A 27,738-nucleotide genomic window follows, 5' to 3' on the forward strand; every position below is an offset into this window, starting at 1 on the left:
GGATATTGCCTACAAGCAATGCATTATTATTATTATTATTAATAACACAAATAATTATTACTACTGTTGTTGCTTAACTTGTATGCTATTATGTAGAGATTGCAGAAATAGAAGATTTGTTTCCCAGCGGAACCATTGGCAAGCGGAACCATTGGCAAGTCACTTGAACGAGGAGGGGGAACAATAATAAGACCGAACCAATATGGCGGCTTTATTGCGTTTATTCTGAGCGATGAAAAAAAAAACATTAACTGATGAAACATACGTAATTATTTGTATTCTTGCTTCTTCGACAACATGGCGTTGACATTATCATGGTGTTGTTAGAAGATCGGAACTGGCAACAAGAATAAGATACAACGGTTAACTATTATTTGCGCGACTATCACCTTCCAGTAGTATGTGGGGAGAGATCGAGGCTACACCTCCTTGTTCACATGAGACCAGCGACAGGCCGAGAACGACCGTCGTAGAACCAGTAGACTCGAACACAGCAGGGCCACTGCTAGGATGTGACTTTACACACACGAACACAGCAGGGCCACTGCTAGGATGTGACTTCACACACACGAACACAGCAGGGCCACTGCTAGGATGTGACTTTACACACACGAAAGCGCCACTCCAGAACAACAAGCAGGTGAGTCTACCAGTACTTATAACGTTCTTTCTATCTAGTAGGTATTTCCAGTACACAGATTGTTTTTGTCCTCAGTCATAACAGAGTCAGAGTGAGTTGAGCGTGAGTGAGTGTGTGTGTGTGTGTGTGTGTGTGTGTGTGAGAGAGAGAGAGAGGAAAGGAAAGGTACTAGCCGCAATTTGCAACTCTAGATCTTTTTTTACAATGAATGGGCCCATTGTAAAAAAAATCTAGAGTTGGAAATTGCGGCTAGAAAGGTACTATGTTTACCCAGGGTAACTGGACTAAGGAAAGGAAAGGTACTATGTTTACCCAGGGTAACTGGACTAAGCTCAAGAACTTGTTTACAGCCAGGCCCTGCTCATAGAACATTTCATGGTAGGGGATGGGTTCAATGCCTTGCTCAAGGGCACTTCAGCGGTGGTAGCTTCTATTCTTAATATCTCATTTAGTCATCTTAAAGGCCCTCTTCAACACGTTCATATAATTGGTCCTCGCTAATGTTCATCATGATAAAATGCATTTTTTTCCCCTACTCATTGATTGTGTCTCATATGAGGGCTGTGGGCACCTGTGACATCATCGTTAGGCAGATTTCTTTTTAAACAAGAAAAAAAATAATATATATTTCGATTTCTATTATCGTGAGAAAGATGGCTTCAATTTTCGCATTGCAACTTTTCAGGAATAGAAAGCCTGCAGTTTGTATTGGCTTGGGTTCCCCATCGATGATGCCACTGGTGGCCGATGTTTCTGAACTGCCCCACAGCCCCCCTACTAAATAGGGTGAACATTTGTGCTATTTTATCATGCTCAGTCATTACTAGTGAGGACCAATTATATGAAGATAGGTTGAAAAGTGGTGAAGTGGTCCCTTAATGACATTTTCTTATATTTTCAACGCATCACTATTTAACCTATTGTCTTCCATACACTGACACAAAACAAGACAGGAACGCCCCAAAACGTCACATCCGGGACATTTACCCTGGGCAGAATTTTCTATGGCTGCCAATGCAACTTTTTCCAATCCTTAATCACATACGGACAAACATCTATGCCGATAATATCTAACTTGCCGAGGTAACGTGCCTTGTCCACGGGGCAACAGATCTTTCAACCTATGTCATTGCAAATACGTTTGATAATCGCTACTCTGCGCAATATTGTTTTGAAAATGCCGCAAATTGCATTGCAGTGAACGAGAGCAAATCACAACTTACCCTGGGGGTGGTGACTCCGCCCTGAATACGCGTTGTCGTGTCAGTGTATTGATTGTTTTCCCTTCTTCTATCCTGCAGCATACCTCAGACGGTGTCCTTCAGGCTGTCTCCAGCAGTGTGAGCGCTATGTTGGAGGTAGTGGCTGTTAGCGGGTGCATGGTGAAAAGCCAGCAGATCGGGGACGCTGAGCTGACCATGGACGAGCGCAGACAGGAGCTGCTGAAGCAATATCAGAGCAGACCCCTGGTGTTCCTGGAGAGGTATCAGGTAGGGCTCAACAACAACAACAACAACAACTCATAATATGAACGTTTGTGTGAGAGATGAGTGAGATAAAAAGAGATTGGAGTATCTGTGTTTGTGTGCGAGGCTAGCAAACTTAAATACTAGGCACCTGACAGGAGGGACATAAAACTGAAGAAATAACAGTCATTGTCAGTGCTGAGCTTATTCTGAAACGGGGTGTGACCCACATTTCTGCTTATTTCAGTTTGTTCTTGGGGAATGCAGCACTTAAAATGTCTCTGGGACTGCTGTGGTTTGTGTCCTGCCTAGGCCTACGTCTGAGCAGACTAAAGGCTCATACATACCGGTAGTCTGGATCTCCGGTGGTGAGGTGACCACCGAACTACAACATGACGTCACGAGCCGCGGTGACGGGCAAACCACCACCGCCACCGCTCCAGCCCTTCTCTCTGTTTTTACTCACCACCTCTCAACGTTATTTCAGCTCCCGTGGTCAGCTCACCACCGGAGCGGTGGTCAGCTCACCACCGAAAATCCAGACTATGAATAGGGCCTTTAGTTTGTGCGGTGTGAGTCTTGTTCACGAATCACAAATGTGTCCAATGTTTCTGCGGTTCCATTTCTCCAGGCGTATCTGAAGCCTAAGCACCTGGAGGCGTTCTCCAGTCTCCGCTCTGATTCACGGGCCCAGCACTACCGTAGGGTGATACAGAGACGGGCCGTTGGACACGCAGACAAGACCAGGGTCCGAAACCAGCGCTACGCTGCCCTCAGGGCCCTCCAGAGGGGTAAGGGTTCCTGAGAGTATGTTCATATTATTATTATTATTATAATAGGATCAAAAGAACCATAGCGTTAAGTGTCATCAAATGAATGCTCTTCTGATGGTCCTGTGGGCGAAGCCCGAGGAACCTGATGTTTGGCGTGTCCACTGTTTTAGATCCTCAGAACATGCAATGTTCTGAATAACATGAAATTGAACGTGTTTATCTTATCAATAAAGGTACGTACGTGCGTGCATGTGTGATATTCAGTATTTTAGTCCGACGTCATTTTGTAGTGCTACGTTACGTCCGGGTCCAAGTGGCACCAGCTCCCGTCCGCATCTCATTGTAAATAGAATATCTAAACGCGTGAATCTTTTTACAATGACGTTATTTTCCAGAAAGGAAGCCATTGAGGGTTAAAATGGGTCTTAATGCTTCCAACTCGAGTAGAATTATGTGTCCATGACAACAAAAATATATGATGTGGCGACAATAAAGACTACAATTATCATTATTATTGAAGGTGGCAACAGCTCCATTTTCTCCGTAAAATATTTCGGGGGCATATTTAGAATGTGTGCAGGCTTGAGTATGTTGAATCTAGTTTGCATTAATGAGGATTTAGTTGACACAATAAAATAAAATGGCGATAGTATCCTATGTGGGGCAGACGGGCTGTCACAGCCAGATTTGTCTCCCAGACGGTCAGTATTAACCATATGTGGTGTTGTCTTTGTCCCAGACGGTCAGTATTAACCATATGTGGTGTTGTCTTTGTCTCCCAGACGGTCAGTATTAACCATATGTCGTGTTGTCTTTGTCCCAGACGGTCAGTATTAACCATATGTCGTGTTGTCTTTGTCCCAGACGGTCAGTATTAACCATATGTCGTGTTGTCTTTGTCCCAGACGGTCAGTATTAACCATATGTCGTGTTGTCTTTGTCCCAGACGGTCAGTATTAACCATATGTCGTGTTGTCTTTGTCCCAGACGGTCAGTATTAACCATATGTCGTGTTGTCTTTGTCCCAGACGGTCAGTATTAACCATATGTCGTGTTGTCTTTGTCCCAGACGGTCAGTATTAACCATATGTCGTGTTGTCTTTGTCTCCCAGACGGTCAGTATTAACCATATGTCGTGTTGTCTTTGTCCCAGATGGTCAGTATTAACCATATGTCGTGTTGTCTTTGTCCCAGACGGTCAGTATTAACCATATGTCGTGTTGTCTTTGTCCCAGACGGTCAGTATTAACCATATGTCGTGTTGTCTTTGTCTCCCAGACGGTCAGTATTAACCATATGTCGTGTTGTCTTTGTCCCAGACGGTCAGTATTAACCATATGTCGTGTTGTCTTTGTCCCAGACGGTCAGTATTAACCATATGTCGTGTTGTCTTTGTCCCAGACGGTCAGTATTAACCATATGTCGTGTTGTCTTTGTCCCAGACGGTCAGTATTAACCATATGTCGTGTTGTCTTTGTCCCAGACGGTCAGTATTAACCATATGTCGTGTTGTCTTTGTCCCAGACGGTCAGTATTAACCATATGTCGTGTTGTCTTTGTCTCCCAGACGGTCAGTATTAACCATATGTCGTGTTGTCTTTGTCTCAGACGGTCAGTATTAACCATATGTCGTGTTGTCTTTGTCTCCCAGACGGTCAGTATTTCAGCGAGGAGCAGATGCGCACCAGGCAGCCTCTACTGTACGAGCAGTACATTGGCCAGCATCTGACCGATGATGAGGTGGGGCGGCTTTGTTCTGCACACCTTGTTTTTAATATATATATATATACGAGTAAGACGCGCAAACGCGGGAAGCGAACGCAGCTCGTACATATTTGGGTTTTGGACGTATAGCTGCTTTGGGGACTCCTTATATGGTGCCCCTTTTGTGCCCATATATGGAGCTGAGTGGACCTGGCCCCTTTTGTGCCCATATATGGAGCTGAGTGATTGCTGATGCAACACACTCCATATTTGGATAGCGGGACAGACAGACAGACACACAGACATGATCTGCTAGGTCTCATTGCGAACGCAGTGAGCACTTACTATGAGACCTAGCAGATCATGTCTGTCTGTCTGTCTGTCTGTCTGTCTGTCTGTCTGTGTCTGTCTGTCCCGCTATCCAAATATGGAGTGTGTTGCAGGGCCAGGTCCACTCAGCTCCATATATGGGCACAAAAGGGGCCAGGTCCACATATACAGTAACAGCGGACAGACACACAGACAGACAGACATGATCTGCAGGGTCTCAGCTGCGTTCGCTTCCCGCGTTTGCGCGTCTTACTGGTAGTAAGTGCTCACTGCGTTCGCAATAACTTTGTTTATTGGTTTTTTTCACAGAAGCATTATTTAAATACTGAGTTTGAAAAATAATAAATGGTGGTATTAACAGCTTCTCTTAAATATAAACCCCACAAGTATGACATAAATAAAAGAGTAAAAACACATTGAATTTTCACCCCAAAGAAAAAGGACAACAGAAAACAAGACAAACAAACCTTAAATACAGGATCAGTAAAAGTTGAAAAATAAAAGGCAGACAAAAACAGACCAAACAACAGTATACACAACATCCTATAAACAATCATAGGTACATGACACATCCATAATCCGCATAACATCACACACAGCAATCCAATCACAGTATCAGGCTACTTCTAAATCAAAAGTCCAGCAGACCTCACTCGTCCCCAAGCAGAGACGGATTCAAATTCTGAATGAATTGAAAGAATGGACCCCATTATCCTCCCAAACCTATCGGAAGAACCATTCAAGGAGAGTCTAATCTTCTCCAGTTTTACACTGTCCCTAACCCAATGAGTGTGAGAAGGGGAAGTGGGCGATTTCCAGTTGGTCAGAATTAGTCTCCTAGCTAACAGAGTGACAAAGGCCAAAACATCCCTCTCTGCTTTAGAGAGCGACGGTACGGGGGGGGAAACACCAAACGGGGCCCCCTTTGCCCGACTATCGTTGATAAGGAATGAAAGATATCGGTCCCATATTTGTGTAGAGAAGGGCAGAGCCAGAACGTATGGATGAGGTCTGCGCTTCTGCACACCTTCTAATCGGTTGTGTGTTCTTTGTGTCGAGTTGTTTTCTTTTGTTTTACGTGAATGGCCAGAATTGGAAATACTTTCCACTTTCCACGTAATGTACGATCACAGGATGTTGTTCTCCATTGCATTGGTGCATAACCCATTCTGACCTGAGATCAGATTCATACGAGGTTTCCACTGGACACACACTGGTCTGATGAACCCATTCTGACCTGAGATCAGATTTAAAAAAATGTCAGTCGTTCTTTGATTTTTCAAAAATAGCAGACCTACAAGCTCGTATCGCGCCACTCGGTGGCGCGATATGAGCTTGTAGATCTGCTATTTTTCAATAGCTAAAGCATAACATGATGCCAACACCAAAATGGGTGCCCGGTCAGAATGGGATAAACATAAAAGGACACCACATGCAACGTTACACCATGTTAGTATTGTGCTCACATAATATATTACATGCTGTTTTTTATTTTTTTTATTTTTTATTTTTTACAACTGGTAGTGTTTATATTAGCCGGCACAAGTCTGAAATGAGAGATTTCTACTGTTCATTGTTGTAAAACATGTATATTTCTTTACAAAACAAGACCAATAGTCTTAGTCACTGGCACAACCCTTGGTGCTGTAAAATAAACCAAATACAATTGCTGTGTCACGGTTGAAACGTGGCATTTGGAGAATTAACACGTCCTAATAAAGGCTTGCAGCACTTAACCAATTCTGGGCGGGAACCTCTTTTGGCGTTGGCACTACGTTATGCTTTAGCTATTGAATAGCAGATCTACAAGCTCGTATGAGCTTGTAGGTCTGCTATTTTTGAAAAATCGAAGAACGACTGACACAGAAACATAGCTTTTTCAGAAAACTGTCAGGATGTAGAAGACATTTTTAGAATCTGATCTCAGGTCAGAATGGGTTAAGTTGACAATGTGCTAATTCTGCCTTGTCGTTTACCTTTGCCTCGTTTCAACAGTTACTGGTACGCTCTCAGGAGGCGATGCAGGGAGGAGGTGCAGAAGGACAAGCGGGGTGCCCGGGCGGCGAAGGCAACGCAGGGCTGGCCCACCTCCTCCTCGACTCCTACCAGGAGAGGCTGATCCAGAATCAGTTGCAGGAGGAGCACGAGAGAGAGGAGGCCGCACGGGAGGAAGATGAAGATGAGGAAGACGGTGAGAGCAGAAGTCACTGCTGAGCTGTAGAGACGTTGGGCCGTATTTTGCGTGTCTTAAGTACCAGGTCTTATTCCCTAACTTGAGTAAACTAAAGACCTGGAGGCGTGATCAATGCCATTTGGCTATTCTGAGTGGCCAAAGAGCATTGATCACGCCTCCAGGTCTTTAGTTTACTCAAGTTATAGGGAATAAGACCTGGTACTTAAGACACGCAAAATACAGCCCGTTGTGTGGTCACTGAGATGAGAGCAGAACTCACTGCTGAGCTCTAGAGACGTTGTGTGGTCACTGAGATGAGAGCAGAAGTCACTGCTGAGCTCTAGAGACGTTGTGTGGTCACTGAGATGAGAGCAGAAGTCACTGCTGAGCTCTAGAGACGTTGTGTGGTCACTGAGATGAGAGCAGAACTCACTGCTGAGCTCTAGAGACGTTGTGTGGTCACTGAGATGAGAGCAGAAGTCACTGCTGAGCTCTAGAGACGTTGTGTGGTCACTGAGATGAGAGCAGAAGTCACTGCTGAGCTCTAGAGACGCTGTGTGGTCACTAAGATCCACTTTTAGAGGAGGAGGAGGAGGAGAGGACACTGGAGCAGTGCGGACATTTTCTTTTTTTTTTTAAGATTTGTTTTTGGCTTCTCTGAGGGAGAGAGAGAGACGGGGAGAGAGAGACATGCAGCAAAGGTGGTCATGAACAGGACTCGAACACGCGACGCGCTGTCAGACCAGAGCCTATAGAGCGCCTGTACCACTAGGCCACCGCCTGCCACAGCACGGACATTTGAAGCCTTTTATTAGGTTTATTAGGTGTTTTATTAGGTCCTTTTATTAGGTCCTTTCTCTGATGAAGACCGTATATAGGTCGGAAAAAAACGTTCGTCGTTCTTTGTTGCACTAGTCTTAGCACCCAATAAAAGGCTTAAAATGTCCGTGCTGCTCCTAGTGTCCTCTCCTCCTTCTGTGACTGTTGTCCTTGTTCCTGTGATGCACCGGATCAGCCGGCTTGAGGCGAGTCGGTAGATTCCCTTAATCCCTTTATCCACTTTTAGTCATAGAGCACCGAAAGTCCTGACGTCACTGTCAGTAGCGGGCGTCAGTCCCCAGGTTCATGTATTTCTTTATTTGCATTGAAATCCCCATAGTTCATATAAGAACTGTGTTTGAAAAATAAACCTTTTCACTCATAATGGATATGAAGCATCGACTGAAGGTGGAAATGTACAGATATACCCAAAGAGTAACAAAATAAGCGTTAGAAATGAGTCAAATAACCCAGAGACTACATTTCCGGGTAGGCGGGTGGCTGCATCTGCCCGTCGCACAACAGAAACTGAATGTTAATTACGTTTATTTTTATTTTATTGATATTTAATGTTTCGTGGAGTTGAGTCACCACCAGCTGAGCTTACATCAACGAGGAATCTCAGGAACACAATGTGTTGACGGCTGGGCGTGACGTATATTAGCAGCGACATTGCCTTCATATGTAGTTTCAAGGCTTTTGCGGCCACATTAATTCCATTTTCTCCAGAAACTGGCTGTATCAAATATTAATGGACATCATTAACGACACACAGCCACATACATCATACATGAACCTGTGTATACTGGCGCCATCTACTGAAAGTGACGTCAGACTTCGGTGCTCTATTTGAACTTTGGTGCAAAGGAGTGTTCAGGAGGCATGTTGAGTGGCAGTCACTCTTTTCTCTCTCGGTCTCAGTGTGTACCTCCTCCTGTGTTTCGCTTTCACCCCTCTCAATTTGTCTCACTTACCCGCTTGTACCATCCCTCTCTCTTTCCATCAGTAAGAGCATGGATCATAGTGGACCCTGAACCTAGATGATGGATTGGGTGTCCAAACGCTTGTTCCCTTCCTCTCCCTTCTCACACACACACACACTACGCCTCTTCCATCGGGTCAGTCAGGGATAACGTTTATTTTGTTCCCTCCCAGGCGATGTTTCTGGAAAAGAGGAGTGGGAGCCAACCCCACAGGAGAAGGCCATGCTCAGGGAGGAGTTTGTCAGTCAGATGCACCAGCGCTTCCTGGACGGCAAAGACAAGGATTTCAACTACAGGTTACTAATAATCACTAGACATTTTACACACCTAATACTTCACGCAAAGGGGTGCTCTGTGGATTATATGATATGTGAGGCTGTGAGCACCCTCTGAACTGATTCAAAGGGGTGCTCTGTGGATTATATGATATGTGAGGCTGTGAGCACCCTCTGAACTGATTCAAAGCAAAACTGAGCATAGAGGTTATTGCACATTTGCATGACAATTAACCGCTACATTTTGCATTTGCACTTTCACATAGTTTGGGATATAATTTGGCCCTGACTGGGCTACTACCGTTTTTACTGAATGATAATATCATTTTCTGTTGTGTTGCATATGTCTGGGTGACTGCGTGCGTGTGTGCGTGTGTGTGTGTGTGTGTGTGTGCATGTAGTGAGGTTGATGAGAACCCTGATTATGACAACTTGGACATAGTGAGCAGAGATGCAGAGGATAAGTACTTTGATGATGATGATGAGGAGGAAGAGGAGGAGGAGGAAGAAGATGACGACGAAGAGGAAAATGAACAGGATGAAGATGAAAAAATGACCGAATAGTATATATTGTTGTTACACACACCTGTGATTTAACTGTAAATACCAGTGTCTACAGAATAAAGGAAGTGTGTTTTTCTATTTTAGCGTCTCTCTCTCTCTCTGTAATATCATCATCATCATCATATCAAATGTATTTATATAGCACATTTAAAAACAACTCTCATTGTACCAAAGAGCTTCACAAGGCAGAATATAGTGGAGTACAATACAATACAATACAATACAATACAATTCCGTGCAGAAGACGTCCATAATTAATAAAACAACAGGCATTTAGGACAGAGTAATCTAAAAGGAAAGGTGCAGGATGGATCAAGTCGGTGATGCAAAGGCTTGTGAATATAAACATGTTTTAAGTTGTGATTTAAAAGACTCAGCGGAGGGCGAGGGGAATGCTGTTCCACTGAGTGGGGGCTGAGACGGCAAAGGAGCGGTCGCCCCTGAGACTCTTTTTTTCTTTGTTTGTGTGAGGAACCCCTAAGAGACCCCCTGAGAGGGGGATAGTAAGTAAGTAAGTAAATTTTATTTATAAAGCACCTTTCTTAACCCATTCTGACCTGAGATCAGATTCATACGAGGTTTCCACTGGACACACACTGGTCTGATGAACCCATTCTGACCTGAGATCAGATTAAAAAAAATGTCAGTCGTTCTTCGATTATTCAAAAATAGCAGACATAATAAAGACCTAATAAAATCAATCATAATTAAAACAGGACAGTACAACAACAAGCAAATAAGAACATCATAATCAAGTCAAATAAAATCAGAAAAATGTTCCCGAAATAAAAACGTTTTCAGCAAACTTTTAAAGATATTTACAGACTCAGCATTTTTTCAAAGTGCAAGGCAGGGCGTTCCACAGAGTCGGTGCAACTATACTGCAAAAGGCACCGTCACCCTGTTTCTTTCTCTTAGTCCCGGGAACCATTAGGAGGCCTTTATCAGAGGATCTTAGTCCCAGGAACCATTAGGAGGCCTTTATCAGAGGATCTTAGTCCCAGGAACCATTAGGAGGCCTTGGTCAGAGGATCTTAGTCCCAGGAACCATTAGGAGGCCTTTATCAGAGGATCTTAGTCCCAGGAACCATTAGGAGGCCTTGGTCAGAGGATCTTAGTCCCAGGAACCATTAGGAGGCCTTTATCAGAGGATCTTAGTCCCGGGAACCATTAGGAGGCCTTGGTCAGAGGATCTTAGTCCCAGGAACCATTAGGAGGCCTTGGTCAGAGGATCTTAGTCCCAGGAACCATTAGGAGGCCTTGGTCAGAGGATCTTAGTCCCAGGAACCATTAGGAGGCCTTTATCAGAGGATCTTAGTCCCAGGAACCATCAGGAGGCCTTGGTCAGAGGATCTTAGTCCCAGGAACCATTAGGAGGCCTTGGTCAGAGGATCTTAGTCCCAGGAACCATTAGGAGGCCTTGGTCAGAGGATCTTAGTCCCAGGAACCATTAGGAGGCCTTGGTCAGAGGATCTTAGTCCCAGGAACCATTAGGAGGCCTTGGTCAGAGGATCTTAGTCCCAGGAACCATTAGGAGGCCTTGGTCAGAGGATCTTAGTCCCAGGAACCATTAGGAGGCCTTGGTCAGAGGATAGCAGGGATCTCACATTGACCTTTGGGGGGGCAGAAGGTCACAAATATACGGCGGGGCCAGTCCATGTAGGGCTTTAAAAGTAGTTAAAAGGATTTTAAAAATCTATTCTAGCCTTGATGGGCAGCCAATGGAGTGTGGCTAAGACCGGGATAGGAAAGGAGGTCGGTGATGTAGGAGGGGGGGGGGGGGGGGGGGGGGGGGGCAGCCCATTGAGGGCTTTGTCCACAAACGGGAGGGTTTTGAACTGGATTCTGAACCGGACCGGCAGCCAGTGGAGACAGAGAGGCCAGGACAGGGGGTGATGTGGTCTCTCCTTCTGGTATGTTTTGTGCAACACTCTTGAAAAAAAGTATTGCATCGTGGGTTCGAGCTGATGTCAATCAAGTCACCTTAATTCAAGTGGCAGATGTACAATATTTATTTGAGTGCTATATAGATTTGCTCGCAGTTGTCCAGCAGATGGTGCTGTTTTGTCCAATTAGTATAGCGTATCCATTCCGTTGAAGTGGAGAACTGGAGATATTTAGCCTAAACAAAAATACTCCAATTTAAAATATTAAACTACGTGGATTACAATATATCAAATATAGGCAACAATTCAAATATATACAGCATTTTAGCAAAAGGCCGATGCACACCTCAGAAGGCTAGTGACAGGTGTGGTAGGGCAATAAAGCATACTTAAAAAGGTTATATTATCTTTGAAAAACAAAGAAGGGTCCCGCACACTGTCAGAAACTTGCCAAAAGATGTTGCTCTTTATTGGTCAACTATTCGACCTTCATCAGAATAGACCGAATGTGTCATTTTGTATGCCCGTGTGTGTCAAAAATTGAATTTTGATAAAAAAATGTCTTATGTCCAGTCCACCACAAGCCAGCTGTTGCCGGACAACCAAGCAGGTATTAACCAATCACAACACGACCGCCTGTCCTGCCAGGAATGGGATCGTATGTATGTCTTCATTATGCAGCACGCACGTCCATGCCATCATCAGTGCGTGTACATCTATTTTAGGAGTCTACTCTAGAGAGACCCCGGCCGGCGAAACTTTCAGTCGCGCGGTGTATTAATAGCTATACATTAATGAACACAAAAGAAAGACCAAACACAATGATTTCCCCCAGCTTTTAAATACCGTAATTGCCGTACGGCAGTCAGACTGTCACCATGGATAGTGTTAGTAAACAACAAAACAAAACCTAATTCGCACCCCAAAGTTCAGCGGGTGCGTTAGTGAGGACTGAGTGAGAGGCGTGACTGCTGCCGAAGGGAACAGTCAAGCTTTTACAGTTAGCTTAGCTACACTACAGTGCACCAAGAAGACCATACAATGGACGTCAAGATAATTCCAAGGTACGGACTCTTTGGTCTTTGCATTATAATAATAACAACCTCCAGCTGACACGGTGGTGGATAATATACATGCCGAGTGCAAGGTGTTGTTACTTGTGTTTGCTAGCCTACCAGTGAGTGCACGAAAGTGCCGTTTTGACAGCTATAGTTTGCATTACTGCACCTCCAGAGCTTAGCCGTTTCGTAGTCACAAACGCAATGTGGGTTACAAGGCAAAGCTGTGCAGTATATAGTAGGATTTAGGGAGTTCCAATTTAAGTTATCATTCTATTTATTCTGCCCAGAAGTGGTTTCAGTTGTTGCCAAAGCATCCCGTTTCTCTCTCTCTCTCTCTCTCTCTCTCTCTCTCTCTGTGTGCGTGTACATGTACAACTCTGGTTTGTACTGTATGCATGGCACTTGGGATTGAAGGTCCTGACAAGACATTGTTGTTTTATGGTTTAAAATATTATTATTTAGCAATTAGGGGGAAAGATATAGGTTGGTGTTAGGACTCAGATTTAATAGAACTTTAGCGGTTACATTTAGGGGTTGGGGTTTGGCTGGTTCATTTATACTTGGTTGCGCCACACCTGCACACAAATAGCATATAGGCCTATACTACAAGCTCACCACAGCTGTGATGCATTGTGAGTGTCAATATGCTTGAAATTTAGAATATCAATTTTTTAAAGAAGTGACCATAGCTTAGCCCACAGACAATTTAAAAGCCTGGTAAAGAACTACATTATTCAATTGTGTAACCTGGTACATTCATTGATTGAAGTATTTAACAGTTTTGGAGAATTACAGTACATTTCAAGCACAACTCAATACAAACTGTGTGTGAGTGGACGACACCATAAAGCATTACACCTGTTTACCATATAGGGTCCACCATGTTCAATTCATCATAACATTTAGACTAGAGAGACGTACAAATAATACACTTCTAATAGCAAAAAACAGGAAATCGTCATAGAGGAGGTGAAAAGGGAAATTAGCCCTAACCCCAGAGGTAACCGGTACAGTGGGCCCCTGAGATCTCTAGGGACTGTGAAAAATGAAGTGGAAGGGTAAATGTAGGTCTGATAATATGTCAAAATAAGTCATGCATACTTTACATTATTTTTCGACCATTTTCCACACATTCTAAATAGCCAATTTAAATAACATTGAGGTGCCCATTATGTTTAGGGGCGCACTCTCACCTGTATGCCCCCCCCTCCCAAGCTGTCCTTTTTGACAAATCGACAATCCCCATGCGGTTTTTCATGCCCAGGGAATGTAAACTGATCTGCCCAGCATCACACTGAAAGACACATTTCAGTGTGAACTGACAATAAAGTACTATATCACTTATATCATATCATCCTTCCTAATACCTCCGTTGAGAAACTTTCAGTAGCATTTCTTTGACAATATGTAGAAACTAACCTGTCCATAGGCTAATCCAGGTGATAAACTAACTGTTCTTGTCTAAATTGTCTATTAACCGAAAGGCCAAAATATGAGGGGATATGTCATACAGTATGTGCAGATATTTTTGTTGCTGCTTTGAGGTATTGGCCATTTGTGGTGCATTTGTATGTATATACTAGCGCCTTCCTCCAAAGTGCTTTACATAGATTGTGCTTATATACATTCACCCATTCATGTGCTCATTCATCCACCGATGGCGGAGGGAACCATGCGAGGCACCAACCTGCACATCGGTCAGGACTCAGTTAACCCATTCTGACCTGAGATCAGATTCATACGAGGTTTCCACGGGACACACTACTGGTCTGATGAGCCCATTCTGACCTGAGATCAGATTCTAAAAATGTCAGTCGTTCTTCGAATTTTTCAAAAATAGCAGACCTACAAGCTCGTATCGCGCCACTCGGTGGCGCGATATGAGCTTGTAGATCTGCTATTTTTCAATAGCTAAAGCATAACATGATGCCAACACCAAAATGGGTGCCCGGTCAGAATGGGTTAAGGGTTTCGATCAGCGTCATCTTGCTGAAGGACACTTCAATACTGACTCATGCGGGAGCCCCGGGAATCGAACCGGGAACCTCACGGTTCCCATCCAGCCGCTCTACCGACCACTCTACCCCTGTCTTGAGCCACTGCCGCCCCCAATATCGGAGGCAGCGGTGGCCGAACGGTTTGCGGAGCGGTCTTGATATCGGAAGGTCGCTATAGTTCGTATCTCCGGACCGGCACGTTAAAATTACCACCGCTGAAGTAGTGCCCTTGGACAAGGCATTGAACCCCTACCATGAAATGTTCTATGAGCAGGGCCTGGCTGTAAACAAGTTATTGAGCTTAGTCCAGTTACCCTGCAGGGTAAACATAGTACCTTTCCTTTCCTTAGTCCAGTTACCCTGGGTAAACGTAGTACCTTTCCTTTCCTTAGTCCAGTTACCCTAGGTAAACATAGTACCTTTCCTTTCCTTAGTCCAGTTACCCTGGGTAAACATAGTACCTGTCCTTTCCTTAGTCCAGTTACCCTGGGTAAACATAGTACCTTTCCTTTCCTTAGTCCAGTTACCCTGGGTAAACATAGTACCTTTCCTTTCCTTAGTCCAGTTACCCTGGGTAAACATAGTACCTTTCCTTTCCTTAGTCCAGTTACCCTGGGTAAACATAGTACCTTTCCTTAGTCCAGTTACGTGTCTGAGCAAATAGACATAGTGTCTATTTTACGGTCATGATGATGTATGATGATAAGAGCGCCCCTCACTTCACACTGGTGTGATTTGTTGTTATTTTATTATTATTTCAAAACATTTAAAACTATTTCAGTAATTTCATCAAGAAATCAAAGAAATTACATAAATTAGAATATAGATGTTTAAGAAGTAGTGAAAAAAAGGCGATCTACAAGCTCACAATGCGGTGTGAAGCGAAGCGATGCGATGTGAGCTTGTAGATCTGCCATTTTCACTAGTCTGGGTCCCGGGCAGCACGGACAATTCAAGCCTTTTATTTAGGTGCACTATCACAAAAAGAAATGACTAACGCTTCAGACCTACAGTCTTCATCAGAGTAATCTAATGCGTTTGCGTGAAAGTGTGTTTGCATCTTATGAAGTTATGATCTTATGTTCTGAGTGTTTTGAGTGTGCATATTATAACCTTACAGTTACAGAACTCTTTGAACGCAAACAAATTAAAGTAAGTTTGAAGAAATACAAACGTATGTATGTATGTGTGTTTGTTCATTTCCTATAGGTCTGTCCATTAGTGTCCCTCTCTCCTCCCCCTAACGATGGAGACCCAATCAGGGGACGGGTCAGGATCAGATGACTCCTCCCCCAGCCCTCAGAGTGAGGCCGTGGCCAATGAGCTGCAAGAGCTGTCCCTGCAGCCAGCCCCCGACCTGTGGCCAATCACGGAGAGGAAGAATGGTGAGTGACCGATACTCATCTGCCCTTAAAGATGCTTAACCCATTTTGGGTTAAAAATAGCAGACCTACAAGTTCATAGCTTATGTGAGCTTGTAGATCTGCTGAGACCAGATTCTTCTAAATCACGACAGAATATATATTCAAACATTTTACACGATTTTTCAAAAATAGCAGATCTACAAGCTGACGCAGATCTACAAGCTGACGCAGATCTACAAGCTGACGCAGATCTACAAGCTCGTAGCGCGGCACCAAGTGCCGCGCTACGAGCTTGTAGATCTGCGTCAGCGAAGTGTGCTCTTGCCATGAGTCTCTGCCAATGTGGGGTGGCTGGCAAGACTGTAAATCATTTGGGAGCATATTTTGTGAGCTAAAAGACGTCTTCTATTAGTAATCAGTTCAGTATCGTACCGTGTGGATGTGCGTATAGGTCTAACTATCGGCAAACTTTCTTTGAACAATAAATGTTCAATAATTATTCACTCACGGGTTCGCAGGTAACGCAATTAGTGCTTTTATTTCAGACTCACAAAATCAAGCATTTTTACCTACTTTCTCAATACTTCCATTCTCACCCATGACTGCTTTCCTTTTTAAATTGTGCCAACAAGCTTTGCACAGCATATTGGCTTTTAACCCATTTTCTGCGGGAGTCCCTTTTGGTGTTTTAAACATTGTTATAATTTAGCTATTGAAAAATAGCAGATCTACAAGCTCATAGCGCGCCACCGAGTGGCGCGCTACGAGCTTGTAGGTCTGCTATTTTCTTTAATCAAGGTGCTAAGCTTTGAATATATATACTCTTTCAAAGCGAACGTTTTTAACTCAAATCTTTGCTTCTGGGGGGAGGTGGTCCCTGAAACAACACATTTTCAGATGGGGGGGTCGGCGGCCAATTTCATATATTTTTGGGGGTCCTTGACATGAAATATTGAGAACCACTGATATAGAAACATGAGGTTTTTCAGAAAAAAAGACATTTAAAAAAAGACATTTAATACATTTCGACGTCAGGCCTGAATGAGTTAAGCCAATATGCTCCGCAGAGTTTGCTCAGCCCACGGATATCAGGCAGAGAGTTTGTTTTCCCTCTCCATTCCTTTGGGCATTTCAATTTGCACACAATAATGCACGTTTCTTTTTACAATAGGCCGATATTTCAGCTCATAAACAACTTTGGAAATGTAGAACAAAATTACATTTCAATCCACTTGTTTCAGCTGCGCTGACCAGCCTCACTCTGTACATTCCAATCAGTGATGTTTTTTTCAGCATATTTAGATTTAGTCTTAGTCTTAGTCTTTTGAATAAGACACATTTAGTCTTTAGTCCCATTTAGTCTTAGTCTTAGTCCACGAAAACAACACTGATTCCAATAAACATCAAGTAGTTCACTCTGCAGCGATACAGCATCTGTTCAACACATTTTAGTTTAAGCAAACACGTGATTGAAGTTGCCTAGTCTCTACCCATAGACTGTAAAACATATGGACAAAGCGTTCTCCGGGTCTAACATGAACGTAAAATGAAGCCTGTCAGTCCTTGTATTGTAAGTCGCCATCTTTCTAGATCCGTTTTTGGCCCAGCTGGCCCATTGGCTGGCCCAGACAACGAGGCGGGACTCCCCCCCCCCTTCTTCTCCGTTGGTTTTTATTTTGACTCGAGTGGGTGGGGAATCCCTATCATAGACTGTAACGGTAGCCACGCCCCTCAGAACATACGCGACTTTATGGTCATTTCTTTTAATAAATGGGACCATAATTTTCCAAAAATAATATTATGACATTAGAAATGAGACTTTAAACTAGTGACTGGAAGCAGAAAGTATTCATGACCATGTTTATTAAGGTAATACAGTCTAGGTGAAGTTGGGCCCAAATACATGGACTTCTATGGGGCTATGGGTTTTTCTGGGTCCAATGACAGCGCCACAACAGGCCATTATATGAACTTTCAGGAAATCCCGATCTCAGAAATGATATGATTATGATATGATTTAGTACTTTATTGTCAGTTCACACTGAAATTTGCCTTGAGACACAGCAGCCGAGTATGCAGAACACATATACACACATTTGACATAAACACAAAGAACAAGACAATTTACATACACATAAAGACATGAAGACAAGAGCAATATCCACCGCTTAGATTACCCCGTGGCTACTACAACTCCTGATTAAGCCTCAAGGTCGACTGGTGGACAAAGGACCTCTTTAGTCTGACCTTATTGTATGCTTATTGTATAGTTCGGTCATTTGTAATAAGAGAGAGAGAGAGAGAGAGAGAGAGAGAGATGTATTTTGTGAAACAGTAAGTCCGTAACTCCGTTGCACTGCATGCTGGGAGTGTTTACATTGTTGACATGTCGGGCCGTCCCTCGCATTACCTCATTCTCAACAGCAACGGCTCTCTTCCGCACGCACGCGCACACACACACACACACACACACACACACACACACACACACACACACACACACACACACACACACACACACACAGGCTGACAGACACACACACACACACACACGTACTGTACACAGACACACAGCATGACAAGCTGAAAGGAATGGATACACTCAAGAGTTGATTCACTCAGAGTAAATTGCATTATACACTCGGCTCTTGAAAGCTGGCCCTCAGCCTGACTCAAGCACTTTGCCGCAGACACCAAGGCGTGTGTGTGTGTGTGTGTGTGTGTGTGTGTGTGTGTGTGTGTGTGTGTGTGTGTGTGCGCGCGCGCGCGCAATCAGTCAGTGCAAAACATGCTATGTCTTGTCTTCTCTTACATGACATAATGCTCCCACCTTCTGGTCAAAGCGAGCACTACACCCAGCCTTCCTGATAATAACCATGCTCGAGTCTTTCTTTGTTTTTCACCAATGCATGAACAAGCTGTACATACTGTATATGAATTATGAAATTCATATTTCAGGAGTACTACTGGCGTATAGCCACTCAGTGGGCCAACGTTTGGTTCCCCTTCAAACTTGGATGAGTTTTAAGTTCCCTTCATGACATGAATTGTTTCTTTATGGCAGTTCATATTTCACATACAAAGTGGGTTTGCAATTGTATATAAAAGAGCTGTGAAGAGATGTCTGGAACATTATGTTATAATTTAGCTATTGAAAAATAGCAGATCTACAAGCTACTATAGCTTGTAGGTCTGCTATTTTCGAAAAATCGTTAAAAGAAATGTGGCGCAAAATCTTTGAATATTATAATTCTTTTAAAGTGAATGTTTTTTTTTAACTCTGGTCTAAATGGGTTAACACAGACTGTACTGTACTGTACTGTACTGTACTGTATATATCTGCCTAGTCAGGTTATTATGTATATAGTAACTAGCTGTGTGTTACTGCATGTGCTGTGCTAGCTAGCTTGCGTGCGTGCGCGTCTGTCTGTCTGTTGGTAACCATAGCCTCAGTGTGCACAGGTGAAGTGTGTCTGGATATAGCTCTGCGGGCCAGGCCAGCTGCCCCTGCTATTTAAACCAATGACGGGACCGGGTGCAGGGGTTAAGAGGGGGAGGAGGAGGAGGAGGAGGGGGAGGGGTGATAATGGAGGAGGAGGGAGAGGCCAGGTCAGCATTTCTTGGTTCGTCAGGAAAAAAACAAAAATGGAAAATGGGGGCCAAGGGTTGTTGCCGCATAGGCAGGATCACAAGGGAAAAGGCAGTGTAGGGGGAGGGTTATTTTGTCGAAATTAAGATAACCTGTTGGGGAGGATCTTTAAGTGGCGGCTGTTGGCTCAGGAGGTAGAGCAGGTCGTCCAATGATCCCTGTGGGTCGGCGGTTTGAATCCCGGCTCCTCCTCCTCCTGTCCACATGTGGAAGTGTCCTTGGGCAAGACACTGAACCCTACATTGCCTCCATTGAGTCGGTCGGTGTGAGCTTCATGCCACCGTTGGTGTGTGAATGTGGGAAGTGAGGACGCTGGCGTCGACTGTTCGCCGCTTCACCTCCCAATGTATGAATGAATGGACCGTTGTAAAGCGCTTTGAGCACTTGGAAAAGCTGCTATAAAAATGTAATTCATTAAGTAGAGCAGATGTGGGACAGTGAAGGGGGGGGGGGGTCATACAGTAGAGGCAGGGTAGGGAATAATTAAGGGTCAGAAGTTGTCATTTTGAAGCCAGGAGAAGTTTATAGTTGATGAGGAAATGGGGTCAAGGGTCAAGCCTAGATGGGACCTGGTTTGTCAACACATTATACTGTTAGTATGGTTGAGTTTAGGCGTGGGTTTAGTCAGGTTAAGGTTAGCTTAACACAATCATAGGTTTAGTCAGGTTAAGGTTAGCTTAACAGCGCCGGGATTTCTTTCAAATTAGAAGCTTTGGGTGCCGGGAAGATATGCCTGCTTTTACTCGGGAGACATATTCTTTGCTTGCTTACCTCGCTAAGATTACGATATAAGTCGCTGATGATCGCTCTCTTCATATTTTGAACGAGAGGCATGTTGACTTTAGCTCAAGAACATTTTCAATTCCGAACTTTTACTTGTAACGGGCCATATAGTTCTACATTGCAGCATTGATACTATTACTCAAGGTAAAACACGTGAGTACTTTTACTCCACCAGTGGTTAAATAGAGTGGAGGTTCAGAAGTGGCAGGCGTTAGCATGCCCTGCCTCCGCATTACAAGTATATATTACATGCCCTGCGCATTACAAGTATAGATTACATGCCCTGCGCATTACAAGTATAGATTACATGCCCTGCGCATTACAAGTATATATTACATGCCCTGCGCATTACAAGTATAGATTACATGCCCTGCGCATTACAAGTATATATTACATGCCCTCCGCATTACAAGTATATATTACATGCCCTGCGCATTACAAGTATAGATTACATGCCCTGCGCATTACAAGTATATATTACATGCCCTGCGCATTACAAGTATAGATTACATGCCCTGCGCATTACAAGTATATATTACATGCCCTGCGCATTACAAGTATATATTACATGCCCTGCGCATTACAAGTATATATTACATGCCCTGCGCATTACAAGTATATATTACATGCCCTGCGCATTACAAGTATATATTACATGCCCTGCGCATTACAAGTATATATTACATGCCCTGCGCATTACAAGTATAGATTACATGCCCTGCGCATTACAAGTATATATTACATGCCCTCCGCATTACAAGTATATATTACATGCCCTGCGCATTACAAGTATATATTACATGCCCTCCGCATTACAAGTATAGATCCAAAGACTTCACCTTGGTCAGTTTTTAAGAGAGGACAACTGTGTTGTTTTATATGCTGGAGCTATAAGTGAACTTCCTTGTTGTCATGTGGGACGTCAGCGGGGTTGTTGCTGGGTACTTAACCCATTCTGACCTGAGATCAGATTCTTAAAAATGTCTTCTATGTCAGTCGCTCTTCGATTTTTCAAAAGATAGCAGACCTACACAAGCTCGTAGGGCGCCACTTGGTGGCGCGCTATGAGCTTGTAGATCTGCTATTTTTCAATAGCTAAAGCACGACATGATGCTAACACCAAAATGGGTTAAGGGTTGAGACAGGTTTTTGACCAACACACATGCACACACACACACACACACACACACACACACACACACACACACACACACACGCACACACACACCCATGTAAACACCCTGTAACATGTAACCCGTTTCAAATAGATACCTTTATTATCCCACCGGGGGGGGGGAATCGGTTGCCCAGAGGCGGTTAAGGTTACAACATACATACGTAAGGATAAGAAAAATAAGGATAGGACAAATAAAAAGTACTGTAGTATACAGTATATAGAAACAAGGCAGAAGGAAAGGCACGGGGACCAGATCACGGTGACCAGGCCAGATCCAAGAAGCTTGCTACACATGTTTGTTTCACAGCTTATTGGGATCTGGGATCGCGGAAGCAAATTCGATTTTCAAGATACTCGGTAGATGATTGGATGGGACCGTCTGTCTATCACCGTGTGGGCGTGCAAACGCAACCAATCATATTGACGTGTCTGTATAGCTTCACATCCGGTTTCGCACATATCCCGCCCTTAGCTCACGCTGATTGGTTCGGTACGGAGCGGTTCGGCGTTATAGCTCAACTCCCTGCGAGATTCCAGATGGATGTGGTGTTGGGGAACATGGTTACCCAATACCGCCCCCAGCTGGCAAAGTCAGGTTAAAGGCACGGTGCATCCAAGAAACAATAATAAAATACTACGGGGCAAACGAGGGTAAACGAATAAGGTGTCCATATAGAGCAGGGGTAACAGGGGCAACTTTGACGATGGAGAGGGCCACTATATTTACACACTCACTCCCTAGGGTCCTAGCAAAAGCTCAAAAAGCTTGTAGATCGGCTATTTTTGCTATATATTCGAATTGAAATCCTGAATCTTTGCTATTTCTGAATTGGAATCCTGAAAATTAACATTTTTATGTCATTTCAAATGCCTTTTAATTATACTTGTGTTGAAGCAATGAGCTACTCATTCAGACTGTGAGTAATTTAAAGCGGGTCATGTTTGCATGTTGTGGAATTGTAAACAAGCTGAAACCAATACTATATCAGTATTCTGACATTAACCTGAGGGCCGCATTAAGTGAAGGTGATGCTTCCTTCATGCCTGAGTGTCCAAGTTGCTCCTTTACACCTGACAGGTGGGAGTTTCCCTGGTTGGACGTAGCGCGTGGAAGGAACACGTTATTCCAACCAGTTCTTTCCCCTCCATCAGGCGTTTAGAGACCAGGATTACTGCATGTTTTTTGTGAGGTACTACCTACCCTATTTGCATGGTCTTGATAATGGCTGATGACGGAGATTAAATCCTCTGATAACATCCGAAACCGCTAAACACGTTGGCGCATACGTTCACACACTAGTTAGTGCGTTAAACAGCAGCTGCTTCAGACGGTCACCTCTGACCTTCTCATTATCTTTATAATTTCCTCCAGTGGCATCACAGCCATTCCCTTTTGTAAGAATCCTTGAATACCTCCCTATCGTCTTCTACAGGGGTAACTAGATATGTTATGCATGTTATGCATGTTATGGGTCATGCATGTGGCTTTCACTAGGAGGTCCAGCGAAAGAGGAGACTGTGATGGAAATGTAGCCACGCACACACACACACACACACACACACACACACACACACACACACACACACACACACACTTGTGTGGGGCAGCGGTGGCCGAACGGTTTGCGGAGCGGTCTTGATACCGGAAGGTCGCTAGTTCGTTCGTATCCCCGGACCGGCACGTTAAAATTACCACAGCTGAAGTGCCCTTGAGCAAGGCATTGAACCTCTACCATGAAATGTTCTATGAGCAGGGCCTGGCTGTAAACAAGTTCTTGAGCTTAGTCCAGTTACCCTGGGTAAATATAGTACCTTTCCTTTCCTTAGTCCAGTTACCCTGGGTAAACATGGTACCTTTCCTTTCCTTAGTCCAGTTACCCTGGGTAAATATAGTACCTTTCCTTTCCTTAGTCCAGTTACCCTGGGTAAACATAGTACTTTTCCTTTCCTTAGTCCAGTTACCCTGGGTAAACATGGTACCTTTCCTTTCCTTAGTCCAGTTACCCTGGGTAAACATAGTACCTTTCCTTTCCTTAGTCCAGTTACCCTGGGTAAACATGGTACTTTTCCTTTCCTTAGTCCAGTTGCCCTGGGTAAACATGGTACCTTTCCTTTCCTTAGTTCAGTTACCCTGGGTAAACATAGTACCTTTCCTTTCCTTAGTCCAGTTACCCTGGGTAAACATGGTACCTTTCCTTTCCTTAGTCCAGTTACCCTGGGTAAACATAGTACCTTTCCTTTCCTTAGTCCAGTTACCCTGGGTAAACATAGTACCTTTCCTTTCCTTAGTCCAGTTACCCTGGGTAAACATGGTTTTGCTTTGCTACTTGGCTAAAGACCTCCACAAAATGAGCACGTTTTTAGGTTAATTTTAACCCTCCGAGCAAGATTCTGCATGGTGCCAGTTTTATGATTTTTATTGTAATGAAATGAAATAATAAAACACGATTGATGTCACTGACGTCTCCTGTACCACTTCTCCTATTGGCGGTGTAAATGTTTGCAGACTACCTTTTTTCACGGAGGAAAACTATACCTAAATAAAAGCTACTGTAACGTAAGCTATGATGACTAAAAGTAAGACTAAGTATACTGACAATTTAGTCAACAAATATGAATTAGGCTAACATGTTGGTGGAGATGAGATCCTCATTTTATGCTTGTTTGCATTCTGAGCTTGTAGATATTTTCTGCATGCAACTATACCGTAAGTGTAAAATCAGCCGTGACATCAAGGCCTGCCAAAATATTTTCTTTTGACGACAAAATCAACTGTATACATTTTAGTGTCGACTAAAATCTTATGATATAGTCGACTGAAACTAGACTATACAGCTGAAAAGTTTCATTTTATTTTATGAATGAAATCCAAATTCAAAAGACTAATGACTCAAATCGCACACAATTTGCTGTCGAAATGAACATACTGCTCCTATAGGTGAAGAAGGTTCATGCAGGCCATGGTCATGTGACAGGCATCTGTGTTCCTGCCTTTCAACCTGGAGGTGTGGAAAAAAAGGGTCACAGGTCAGTGTGTTGGTCATGTGACCATGTGTTAGCAAAGTTCATAGGCTGACACAGCAGGCTCTACTTTGGAGCAGCTGTGACAGTGTGTCTCAGCTATGGGGTGAAGACCATAGACTGTAAAAAATAATGGACAAAGCGTTCTCCGGTTCTGATATTGACGTAAGATGAAGCCAGTCAGTCCTTGAATTGTACATCGCCATCTTTCTAGATCCGTTTGGGCCCAGCTGGCCCATTGGCTGGCCCAGACAACGAGGCAGGACTTCCCCCCCCCCCCCCCCTTACTCTTCGTTGTTGTTTTTTTTGCTACTTAGTAAATGTACTTAATTTACTTTCAACTTCTGTACATCACCACCTGCATCATTCTGTCTGATGTTCGTTTTAACGCTAACTGACGAGATGAGAAAAAGGCCGCTTACCGCTTTCACCTTGAAAGGGTTCCCCCCCCCTCTTCCTCCCCCGTTAAATGCCATGTCATAATTATTATCTGACGTGGCCATCCCCTGGCAGACCCTTTGGGTGACGGGGATGAATGAAACTGTCAACAAAAGGGAGCTTTGGGTGGAGTTCATGCTGACAAGCGGGCAAGACTGATGAGGAACAAGACTATAGACTACAGACAAAGACATGCAATATAACGTGAACTCATAAAGCCATGATGTATCGTTCACTGGCGTTGTGCAACGAGCGTGGCTATATGAGCTTTCCACTGAACATTAAGGGCCCTAATTCTCACCTGAGTGTGTGTTAATTTAAGGGCCCTAATTCTCACCTGAGTGTGTGTTAATTTAAGGGCCCTAATTCTCACCTGAGTGTGTGTTAATTTAAGGGCCCTAATTCTCACCTGAGTGTGTGTTAATTTAAGGGCCCTAATTCTCACCTGAGTGTGTGTTAACATTAAGGGCCCTAATTCTCACCTGAGTGTGTGTTTCCACTGAACATTAAGGGCCCTAATTCTCACCTGAGTGTGTGTTAACATTAAGGGCCCTAATTCTCACCTGAGTGTGTGTTTCCACTGAACATTAAGGGCCCTAATTCTCACCTGAGTGTGTGTTTCCACTGAACATTAAGGGCCCTAATTCTCACCTGAGTGTGTGTTTCCACTGAACATTAAGGGCCCTAATTCTCACCTGAGTGTGTGTTAATTTGAGGGCCCTAATTCTCACCTGAGTGTGTGTTAATTTAAGGGCCCTAATTCTCACCTGAGTGTGTGTTAATTTGAGGGCCCTAATTCTCACCTGAGTGTGTGTTAATTTAAGGGCCCTAATTCTCATCTGAGTGTGTGTTAATTTAAGGGCCCTAATTCTCACCTGAGTGTGTGTTTCCACTGAACATTAAGGGCCCTAATTTAAGGGCCCTAATTCTCACCTGAGTGTGTGTTAACATTAAGGGCCCTAATTCTCACCTGAGTGTGTGTTAACATTAAGGGCCCTAATTCTCACCTGAGTGTGTGTTAACATTAAGGGCCCTAATTCTCACCTGAGTGCGTGTTAATTTAAGGGCCCTAATTCTCACCTGAGTGTGTGTTTCCACTGAACATTAAGGGCCCTAATTCTCACCTGAGTGTGTGTTAACATTAAGGGCCCTAATTCTCACCTGAGTGCGTGTTAATTTAAGGGCCCTAATTCTCACCTGAGTGTGTGTTTCCACTGAACATTAAGGGCCCTAATTCTCACCTGAGTGTGTGTTAACATTAAGGGCCCTAATTCTCACCTGAGTGTGTGTTAATTTGAGGGATTCCAGGGCCTGGTCGTGTCGTCTCCAGAGATCGGGGCCCACGCAGGACCAGGTGCTCCTTCAACAGCGTTGTTGACACCACTGATCTGAGATCAGACGTGCAAAGTGGAAGGAATTTGGTTCCAAGGAAAAGGGGGGGGGGGGGGGGGGGGCTCCGGGCCGGCCGGCCCCCAGTGAGCGAGCGGCTGGGCGTGTGTGTGACCGGTGGGCGTGTGCGTGACCTGTGTGTGTGTGTGTGTGTGTGTGTGCTACAACAAGCGCTGGCGTGCGTTTTTTTTTTTTATGTGCGCCTGCCCTCGTCTGTCAGCGGCAGGATGACAGAGTTGAGCAACAGCTGTGACAGACTGCCTGATCACGGTTTCACAGACATCTAGCACGCACACACACACACACACACACACACACACACACATACGGACGCACGCACACACACACACACACACACACACACACACACACACACACACACACACACACACACACACACATACGGACGCACGCACGCACGCACGCATGCACACACACATACCTCCGACGCACATACATGCGCACACACCTCCTGCTCTCCCTCCTGCTCTCCCTCCTTGCAGCAGATACAGTGTAGCAGCTCTTTTGAAGGTGTATTATTCGTATAGCTTGTTATTCCTCCTTCAAACTAAGTTACTGTATAGTTAGTTACTGTCTTCTCTGACCACTTTTTGGCCTTTATTATTATTATTATTATTTCACACTGCAGAGAGGCTCCTTTATTTTAGTTTTATTATGTATTTATTTTGTTCAGGAAGAAATTCCAAACGGGGAGATATCTGCTCAGATGTTCTTTGAAGGAGGAAGACCACGTGTTTTTGGTGCTGTTTGAGGAAACGCCGTGTTTTGATCCCACGACATTATTTAAACATTTTCTGTCATTTTCTCCTAAAAGGCAAACCTCCTCCATTCCTCAGCTATAATAGTACTCATCCGCTTTTTCTCTCTCTCTCTTTCTTTTTGGGGCTTTTTGGCATTTTGTGACTGGACATTTTTGTGCCTTTTTAAAAACAAATACTTTTCTTCACGCCAGTCCAGCACCTCGACTTCTTCACGTGAACGCAGCCCCTATAATTATAGCATAGCAGGGAAATCTCGCAGCGGTTTTGGATGTCATATAATTTATCGCATTACATATTATGGTATTTTTTTTTGATCATAGCCGCTGATCAAAAAGCATCTCGCTGAGAAATTCATTTCTCGTTCGTTCTGGACTTTGAGAGTCGACCATGCTGGACCATATGGACGCCACCCCTTTTATCAGACCTCAGCCAATCAGGAGAGCCATGGATAAGAAAACGATACG

General features: G+C 44.0%; 2 protein-coding genes across 2 annotated transcripts in view; both read left to right on the forward strand.

Annotated features, from left to right (window-relative positions):
* Positions 1 to 210: 210 nt before the first annotated feature.
* On the forward strand, positions 211 to 9,776 carry LOC308323744 (coiled-coil domain-containing protein 97-like). Its single transcript, XM_080775549.1, has 7 exons — positions 211 to 640; positions 1,942 to 2,130; positions 2,738 to 2,897; positions 4,531 to 4,619; positions 6,909 to 7,104; positions 9,061 to 9,184; positions 9,565 to 9,776. The coding sequence occupies exons 1-7, from the start codon at positions 401 to 403 to the stop codon at positions 9,725 to 9,727; spliced, it is 1,161 nt and encodes a 386-aa protein (XP_080631675.1). The 5' UTR covers positions 211 to 400; the 3' UTR covers positions 9,728 to 9,776.
* A 2,805-nt stretch (positions 9,777 to 12,581) lies between these two features.
* LOC308323759 (uncharacterized protein) overlaps positions 12,582 to 27,738 on the forward strand; it is a 90,905-nt gene continuing 75,748 nt past the window's right edge. Inside the window, exons 1-2 of the mRNA XM_080775566.1 lie at positions 12,582 to 12,677; positions 15,881 to 16,056. Coding sequence (XP_080631692.1) covers positions 15,918 to 16,056 — 139 coding nt within the window. The 5' untranslated portion in view covers positions 12,582 to 12,677; positions 15,881 to 15,917. The remainder of the gene's footprint in view (positions 12,678 to 15,880; positions 16,057 to 27,738) is intronic.

The sequence above is a fragment of the Protomyctophum bolini genome (genome assembly GCF_963924005.1).
Source record: "Protomyctophum bolini genome assembly, chromosome: 11".
NCBI lineage: Eukaryota > Metazoa > Chordata > Actinopteri > Myctophiformes > Myctophidae > Protomyctophum > Protomyctophum bolini.

Bases quoted from the DNA above. Each gene is read 5' to 3' on its own strand.
- LOC308323744 (XM_080775549.1), top strand. From the start codon at position 401: ATGTGGGGAGAGATCGAGGCTACACCTCCTTGTTCACATGAGACCAGC. The intron at 641-1,941 runs GTGAGTCTACCA...TCTATCCTGCAG, and splicing joins CACTCCAGAACAACAAGCAG to CATACCTCAGACGGTGTCCT. The intron at 4,620-6,908 runs GTGGGGCGGCTT...TCGTTTCAACAG, and splicing joins AGCATCTGACCGATGATGAG to TTACTGGTACGCTCTCAGGA.